Below are 9,368 nucleotides of genomic sequence, written 5' to 3' on the forward strand. Positions count from 1 at the left end.
GCCGTGTTTACAAGACTCTTCTGAAGAGCAAACCACCACTTCGTTTGTTATTCACCAGTCTTTGCTGCTGCCCACTGACTGGATTCGAACACCCGTTGTTGTGTTGGGGGGGAAACAAACAACGTTGCTGCAAAATGAGTGAAGACGGCGGAGCCATGGCTGACTCGCAAGTAAGTCAACTTTAGAATATAGTAAGCTTTACTGTAACAGCGTGGATGTAACAATGTTGCGCACGAACGCTTTCCTTTCACTGTGTTACTTACTTTGTCGTGTAGAACCACAGCCCTTATAGAATCTGTGGTAGAACTACGCCGCCGACGCCATTGTGGTTCCCATCTCATCCCACCACCACCATTCCATTCCACGTCCCTGTGTTAATTCGCGGGGTTGAATTGTCCACACTTTGTCAACATTTTTTTTTTTTTGACGAATCATATGACTGCATTCAGATAATGGTTGAATCTCACATGCGTGTGAATCTCCCATGCCATATGACCATAACGACTCATGTGAATGCAACCTGGCAATTGTTAGATGGATAAATAGTGCATGTGGACTACTGCTTCATTTCCCTCAAGAATTTTGTGGTGAAAGAAGCTCCTCTCCAAGGAACGAAGATGCAGAGATACAGCACTCAACAGTCATTGGAAATGATCCTGGATGGAGCTGACCCTTGCGAATCGGATGGTGAAGACATCAATCTCCAGATGGATTCAGACTCCGAGCTGTCTCAGTTGTCTTCAGGTAATATCTCATTTCATATTATTTCCCATTTTACATTTCACCTCAGAACTAGTATTTTTTACTAGAAAAAAAGAACCTAAAAACTAGACTATTTTGACATGTTTTAAGACATTTGCCAATGGGGCAAGCTTTTTTTTACTAGCTAAGATTTTTTTACTAGCTTGATTTACTCATTTCAAGCAAATGTTGTTTGCCTAGCAAATTTTGCCTAGCAAATTTGGCTACCAAATATTGCTAACCTAGTAAAAAAAATGCTTGCCCCATCGGCAAATTTCTTAAAACAAGTAAAAATAGTCTAATTTGAGGTTTTTATTTCTAGTTGAAAAATACTAGATCCAAGGTGATTTTTACTACATTACTTGAAACTAGAAAAATAAACAATTTTTTGGAGTGATAAACTTCTATACTTGCATTTGTGATCTCATTTGAATTTCCCATTGCTCATAGTTACATTTTTTTCACGCTACAGATGAGGAGAGTGATCCCCAACCAACAAAGAGAGCTCGGCTGGCGACTGATGTGACAGAGACCGCAAAAGATGGCACAGTATGGCATGAAGAACAGGTGGGAACGGGTCCACATTTCACCCCACCATCGCCATACAGCGCAGATGGAGAGCCAACAGCTAAGGCCAGGAGGTCAATCACAAGTCGCCTTCAGAGCTTCCTTTGTTTCATCACTCTGGACATGCTTGGCATCATTCGAGACTGTACAATTCAACATGCGCAGCACACTGAGCAAGTGGATTGGTTCATGGACATACCTGAACTAATGGCATTTATTTCCATCACCATCATGAGGGGAATCTTCAAGGTGCCATCACTGCCTGACTGCTGGTCGAAAAACCTGGGAAGCCCACACATCATCGAAACCATGTCCCGAGGCCGTTTCCAAAACATCATGCATCACCTGCGCTTTGATGACAGAGACACCCGCAGCGAGCGAGCAGAGACTGATAGGTTTGCTGCAATTTCAAACATATGGGGATTGTTTGTCACCAACTGCATCACATCCTACATCCCTGGTCAACACATCACCATTGGCAAACAACTTTTCCCGTGCAAGACTCGCTGCTGTTTCCTACAGTACATTGCAAATGAACCAGACAAGTTTGGTATCAAGTTTTGGGTGGCGTGTGACTTGAAAACCAAATACATCTGCAACATCCTCCCATATCTTGGCAAGGACCCCACTTGGCCACGTGGGGAGAGAGTGTCTGAGAGTGTAGTCATGAGGCTGATGGAACCATTCTTGGACAAGGGCAGAAATGTTACCACAGACAATTTCTTTACATCACTGTCACTTGCAAAACGACTACTGAGCCGGAATTCAACCATCCTCGGCACAGTCAACAGGATTCGCCAAGAAATCCCACCGTCAACTCGACAGATGCACCGCGATGAATGTACCACCCAGGTATTTTCATCCACTGGTGCCACACTGACTGTGTACACGCCCAAGCGGAAGAAGACTGTGTATGTTCTCAGCAGCATGCACAGCACGATTCAGACACAGGAAACCACCAAAAAGAAGCCAAACACCATCACACTCTACAACACAACAAAGTGTGGCGTCGATATCATGGACCAGATGGTGCGGGAATACACTGTCCGCGCAGGAACAAGGCGCTGGCCAGTAGCAGTGTTCTACAACATGATAGACATTGCAGCACTGAATGCCCACGTGCTCTATCAATTATGCACCGGGAGAAAGGAAAGACGGGTGGATTTCCTGTTTGAACTGGCAAGAGAGTTGGCTCACTCCCACGTGGGTATGAAAAAGGACCAAAAGGAGCAATTGCTTCGGCAACAACCCTCCACACCACAACTCGGACAAAGAGCCAAGTGTCAGGCTAAAATCAAATGCAAGGACAATCGTGCAACAATGCGCTGTGATGTCTGTTACAAATACACATGTGGGAAATGCCGAAAGGAGCAATGGCAGTGCCAGAATTGTTAGTGACTGCTCAAATGTATTTCACTCATTTACATTCTTTGTAAATAATATGCTTTTTATCTTTGTAAATTTTTTTTCTTCTATTTTTGCCACACAAAAATAAGTTACTTCTGCAACAACCTTCCACACAAAAACTGTGAAAACAGTTGCTTTTGCATTCATTGTAAATTTAGTTTTGTTTTGTATTTTTTTGAGTTTTGATCCCAAATTCTCGTTGATCCTGATGATTTACTGCATAAAAATCCACCATATGGGCGCGCGCGCGCGCGCGCGCGCGCACACACACACACACACACACACACACACACACACACACACACACACACACACACACACACATGCAAAAACATGCATAACCTACCTCAATACTAAAAGCTTGCCTTGGGGTCCCCTTCCCCACACAGGCTCAAGCGACTCTGTGACTCGTGACAGCTGTGAGCTGCTAACAGCCACATGTCCACAACAAAAGGAGCGTCCGCAGGGGGTCCAAAGGGTCAAATGACCCTCTTGTGGGTCTTTTAGGTAAAAAGGTCAATTGGCCCCTCCGTGGTAGTTCTAGTGTTAATGGCCGATGCGATACCGAATTTTTTTTTTTATTATTATTTTTTTCCCCCCCATCAACCTTGGCCGATACCCGATAAACACCCACTCTAACAATCAAGTAATGTCTAACAATCAAGTAATAAAAAAATAAAGTATCAATTGACATAAAATAATAAATATTGCCTATCGGCCTAACCACACACATATCGGCCGATACCGATACACTTAAAAATGAAAATATCCTGACCGGAATGAGTCTATCCTGACCTACCACTGCACTGTTGGATGTCATACATAACCTAAAAGGGTTACGTGGCGCTATTCCGACATGTCGCTATTCCGACATTAATGTCTATTGTCGGAATACCGACACGCTTTCCACCGTCCACCACTATTCCTACATACCACTATTCCGACATCCCTAACCCTAACCCTAACCCTGGGTCGGAATAGCGCTTTGTCGGAATAGTGCTATGTCGGAATAGCGGTTGCCCCCCCGTAAAAGGGCATAGCGCTATTCCGACATGCAGCTATTCCGACACTTTTTAGGGGTTAGGGTTAGGGATGTCGTAATAGCAGCATGTAGGAATAGCGGCGGACGGTGGAAAACGTGTCTGTATTCCGACAATAGACATTAACGTTGGAATAGAGACATGTCGGAATAGCGCCACGTAACCACATAAAAGAGCCTGAAGAAGGTCGGATGACTGAAACGTTGTATTAAAGTTTGTTTGTGGAATGTGCAGGATTTCTTAAAGGAGAAGTCCAGTTTTTTTAACATCAAGGCCATTTTCTGAGTGGTCTGCAATGTTTTAGGATTTGATCTCAACCAGCTTTAGAATGGCTGTCTATGGGCACCTGCAACTCTGTTCTTAAAATCACCTTTAACAATTGTTTTCAAGAATATGCAACTCACCAAGTGTGCAGCAGTATTCACTGCTGTTCCTTAAGAATTTTTGTAGCGAAATATGGCATCTGTCGTGTTTTATGTGTGTTTTATGTAGCAATTTGTAAATTAAGTTTCACTTTCACTTTCTTTCACAAAATGGCAAATAAAAAATGACAGAAGCCATATTTCGCCTTGAAACTTGTTAGGGACTGCTAGTGAACACCCCTAACCACTTTGTGAGCTGTAGACTTTCGAAAACAAATGTTTAAGGTGATTTTAAGAACAGAGTCGCAGGTGCTCATAGACGGCCATTCTAAAGCTGGTTGAGATCAAATCCAAATCAGCCAAGTAACAGAGACTGCAGCAAACATGAAATAAACGGTGAGGGGGACTCTAAAACATTGCAGGCCACCCAGAAAATGGCCTTAATGTTAAAAAAAATGGACTTCTCCTTTAACACTTGAATGTCAACCCTGTCATGATTGAGTCATGTGTTGTTATTGTGCGCATGCGCCAGTACATGGATAGAATGTAACTTCAAATGTAATGCGCATGCAGGATGCGGTTTTGGGGGTTAATGTTAGTTACGATAGGAGTCGGCTGTGTGTTTTGGTCTCGCCAAATAAACCTCTAAGAAAGACAGAAGTTGTCCGTTCATCTATCCAAGGAAAATACTACAAACCCCACTGCCTGGGATAATATCCTACGCACCTGCCCAACTACAGAGGTGTGCAAAAGCGTGTTCTTGACCTATACACATAAAAACAACAAAGCTAGGCTGGGAAGTCTCATGCTGCTTTTCATGATCATTCCCATTTGAAAGACAGCATGGATTCTTCACCAGAAATGGTCCTTTCTGAACTGTGCAGTGCCAGATGAAACTTTTCTAGTTAGTCTGGCTTGCCAAGCTGCCCTAATACTGCAGTAGTATGCAGTATATTGTCAAAAAACAGTTTTTATATAACAGTAGAGAAGTACAGTACGACACATTGTTGCGCAACAATGACATTACTACTGCTCATGCATGCACATCACAAATTCATTACATTGACAAATGACATTCAATTAATATAAAATCAGACATTAACTCTACAATCCGCCTATCAAACAGGTATAATTTGCATTCAATATATGGGTCATTTCACGTGAAATCAGACACTTTGGCACTCGACCGACACAGATTTCAATCATACTTGCTGTGCCTGTTTAGTAGCAAGGTAGCACCCCAGAACTGCATTTGTGTGAATCTGACACCAATATTAAGGGAGAAACAGACTAGCGAAGGTTTACGTATGAAGGTAGGACGCAATGCATTCAGCCTTGATTATATCAGTCAGTGTAAGTCACAAAAATATGTCCGTGATATTATTTTAAAGCTCTTTTCTGTCTCTACAAATTACACAAACAGCATAGAACACAACAACCCTCAGAATATGAATTATCATAAATTGAATATCAAAAAAACTTGTATTTTAAAATGGCCAGTTCCTTGTCTAAACATAGCCTGCAATGTCATGAACAACACCTGAAATGCTGGTGTTTGGTTCTTTATTCATTTCAGAGACAATGGGACTCAAAAATATGGCACCATACAAATCACCTAGTAATAATACGGTGATACCATAGTAATATCACATGACAGCATGTCTATCGGAATATGTGAAGGATGGAGATGGTCCATGAGGATGCAGGAAGTTCAGTTTCACCTCTCCAGTGATCGGCATACATTCCTCAACACAAGCTGGCCACTAGTTGCCATCATGTACAGCTACAACATACCCTTTGATACTTGAAGATTTAAAGAATTCCTTTACTGAGCTTATTCTTTCAACCCTGCCTTCTCTGAATGCTTAAAATGGTCTAGCTTCCACTGTGTCCATTGACAATGGGCAGAGGCCGTGTAGTCTTTGAGTACCTGGAATAGGGACCGACGAGGGTGCAGGGCCCACTCGGAAAATGCCTGTTATGCCAGATGGCCAGTCCAGCCCTGTCCCTGACACTACTTCATTACGACTCATTTCAACCTTTATGTCCCATTATCTCTGAAATGAATAAAGAACCAAACACCCCATTTTCAGGTGTTGTTTATGACCTTACAGGCTATGTTTAGACAAGAAACCAGCCATTTTAAAATATATATTTTATATATATATATATATATATATATATATATATATATATATATATTAAAATTTTAAATTTTCAATGCATCATCATTCATATTCTGAAGGTTGTTGTATTCCATGCTGTGTGTGTAATTTGCAGAGCCAGACAAGAGCGTTCAAACAATACCTCAGACATCCTTTTGTGACTTAAACTGACATATAATCAAGGCTGAATGCATAGTGTCCTACCCTCAGATGTAAACCTTTGCTTGTCTGTTTCTCCCTTAATATTGGTGTCAGATTCACAAAAATGCATTTCTGGGGTGCCGCCTTGCTACTAAACAGGCACAGCAAGTATGATTGAATCCGTGTCGGTCGGGTCCCAAAGTCTCTGATTTAACGTGAAATGACCCATATTGGGATAAAATGAGTCTCCATAAATCGGTCATCCATGTTTCCAGAGGAACAAGTTATTATGAGTGTTAGACTTATTCCATTTGTGTTTTGTTCTTAAAGTTCTATAGCTCTTATGTCTGAAAGTTTCTTGTTTTCTATAGATAAGGTTTTATAGTGACTCAAACAGTATTTTTAAGATAATCTTTGTTTGCCTGCACAGAGGGGTGACGGATGCTTGATTTGTTCAATGTCTGAATGTCTATTGGGTGTATTTCTGTATGTTGCTGGAAAACTTCATTTTCTTTTCAGGGTCAATAAAAGTTACTGTACTCCTCTACTCTTTTGACGTTTTGCTCAGGTGACCGTGGGAAAGCATATCATTGAGCGCCTGGAGTCCAAGCTTGAGCAAGCCTTAAAACAGGAGCCCCTGGATATAGATTTCCTTGAGTTTGTTTGCCAAAGTGAGATTTCACTGATTGCATCCTTATCCACCCACCTAGATCTTCCACCGGAGGTAGGTTTTCAGTGTGTATACATCTTTTATATTGTATTATTAGTGTGTGTGTGTGTGTGTGTGTGTGTGGTTGGTTGGTAGGTAGGAAGAGACAGAGATAGTTTGGATGACCTAATGGGTTTGTGGGACGGTGTGTGTGTGTGTGTGTGTGGGGGGGGTGCATGATTCTGTGTTGATTGAATGACTGCCTGCCTGCCACACATTGGTCAATGTAGGCCTATAGCTTATTCCAAGTTTCGTTTTTGTAAATTTTATAGGTGTTGAAAGGTCTTCAGGAGCTATCGGCCCTCGTGAACGACAGGCGAAAAGCCATCGTGGTGGACAAAACATTGGAAAGAGGCCGTCCAAAGTTGAACGTTCACCAGGAGCATGTGGAGGAACTGATGGCCATGGACCTCAGCGTCCCCTGCATCGCCAGACTGCTGGGCGTCTCGCAGAGGACCCTGACTCGTAGGATGCGCGAGTGGGGCCTGTCTATGATGGATTCATACAGCACTATGTCTGATGAGGAGCTTGATAAACTGATCACGGAGATTAAAGAAGTCTTACCGAATTTGGGTAGGTTGGTCACAAACAATACCGTGTTATCAGTCACCGTTAAGTATTTCAACATAGTGACTTAGTCAACTTATTAGCATTGTTTTGCTCGTTTTGTTTTTCACAACTTCACTCAATGTACAGCATAAACGCACAAATACACCTACCGCGACAAGAGCGAGGGGAGCAACGGAAGTAATTGACTTTGTATTGAGTCGCGCAACAAAAGCGATTCTGGTGACTAGAGCGATTCGCACGCCGAGAGCGGCAGTTTGAAGTTGAAATCCTTTTAACTTTCTATGACACTGTTCGGCGACCAGCCGCGACAGCCAATGACTGTATAGAGGTCAGTGACCACAGCCAATGGGAATGTTTGAATGCTTTGCCTGGACATACGCTAGCCGCTTCAATCGCTCGTATCGCTCGTATCGCTCTTGCTGCACAGAAGCGATTCTCTGTCGCTTGAATCGAGTCACGGCTGGTCTATTTGTCTGGTAACATTTCTCATGCCACTGTATACTATTGCTACTACTACTAATAATTAATTAATTTTATATACCACCTTTCAAGTAACCCAAGGTTGCTTTACAAAAGGAGATGGGGCTTGGGAATAGAGGAGAGAAGAGGGGAGGGAGTAGAAGTGCGGTTGTGGGTCAGGGTGGTTAAGGACCATAGGCCTCACTGAATATAGTAAATGTGATTTCAGATGCTTTTTGAAAGTAGCCAGTGTTGGGGCTTGGCAGATGTGGAGAACGGAGTAGAATGCTCTTATTCCTCGTTGCTTATTCTCCTTCCGTTGGTCTAGGTTACAGACAAGTAAGGAGGCGCCTAAACAAATTGGGCTACAGGGTGCAGTGGAACAGAATAATTGAGGCCATGCACCGGATCGATGGCATTGGCATCCTTCAGAGGATGAACAAACTCGGGGTTGTGATGAGCGGTACTGACAAGGTGCCATCTCCTCTCTCCCTCGTCTACATTGAAACCAACTACAAGTTAGTCAGGTGGGTTAACACACTAAGTCAGACACAATATGCCATCCTCATTATGAACTCTTAAAAAATGTTTTACACACATCACATCTGTTTGAGGCCAAAGGAAGTTGGTCAAAGGGAAAATTGGGAGAACATTTCATGCAGGCTGCGCTCGTTCTGGCTTTTGCAGCGCATTTCCATGCAAGCGGGCAATACCGAACCTTCTCTCAATCTCTTAACTTCTATCAAAATGCCCCAAAGACTTGCACGGTTTCGCCTGCTTAGATGGGAATGCGCACAAGAGCCAAACTAAGTGCAGCCGGAATTAACGTTTCTGTCATTGTTCTCTTGGACAACTTTCTTTGGCCTCAAACAGATGATATGTGTTTGTAAAATGGCTGTAATTCTCAAATACTTGAACCTTAACCCCCCACCCCCTAACAGCATCCCTCAGGCCAGTTAATTTCACTACATACTTCACAGAAGTGACTCTTATGTATGACCAATAACCTATCCTTAAAAACAAATGTATACTGTATGTAAGTCAATTCCACAAAATCATGTGTCAATGAATGATAAATAAACTATTTTCTTTTGCAGATATGGAATTGTACTATTCGCTGCAATTGATGGGTATTCAAAGAAGGTTTGTACTATACTCTGTTCGATTCATGATTCAAGAGCAAAATATATTTTGTTATTCCTTTTTA

The 9,368-nt window shown here is 42.4% G+C and overlaps 1 protein-coding gene across 1 annotated transcript; it reads left to right on the forward strand.

Annotated features, from left to right (window-relative positions):
- The first annotated feature begins 583 nt into the window (after positions 1–583).
- Positions 584–9,038, forward strand: LOC134451582 (uncharacterized). The gene is made up of 6 exons (XM_063202088.1): positions 584–744; positions 1,214–1,308; positions 6,992–7,147; positions 7,405–7,705; positions 8,490–8,688; positions 9,035–9,038. Exons 1-6 carry the CDS (start codon positions 618–620, stop codon positions 9,036–9,038), a joined length of 882 nt encoding a protein of 293 aa, XP_063058158.1. The 5' UTR covers positions 584–617.
- Positions 9,039–9,368: the final 330 nt, after the last annotated feature.

This window comes from Engraulis encrasicolus, chromosome 6, assembly GCF_034702125.1.
Source record: "Engraulis encrasicolus isolate BLACKSEA-1 chromosome 6, IST_EnEncr_1.0, whole genome shotgun sequence".
NCBI classification, from domain to species: Eukaryota; Metazoa; Chordata; class Actinopteri; order Clupeiformes; family Engraulidae; genus Engraulis; species Engraulis encrasicolus.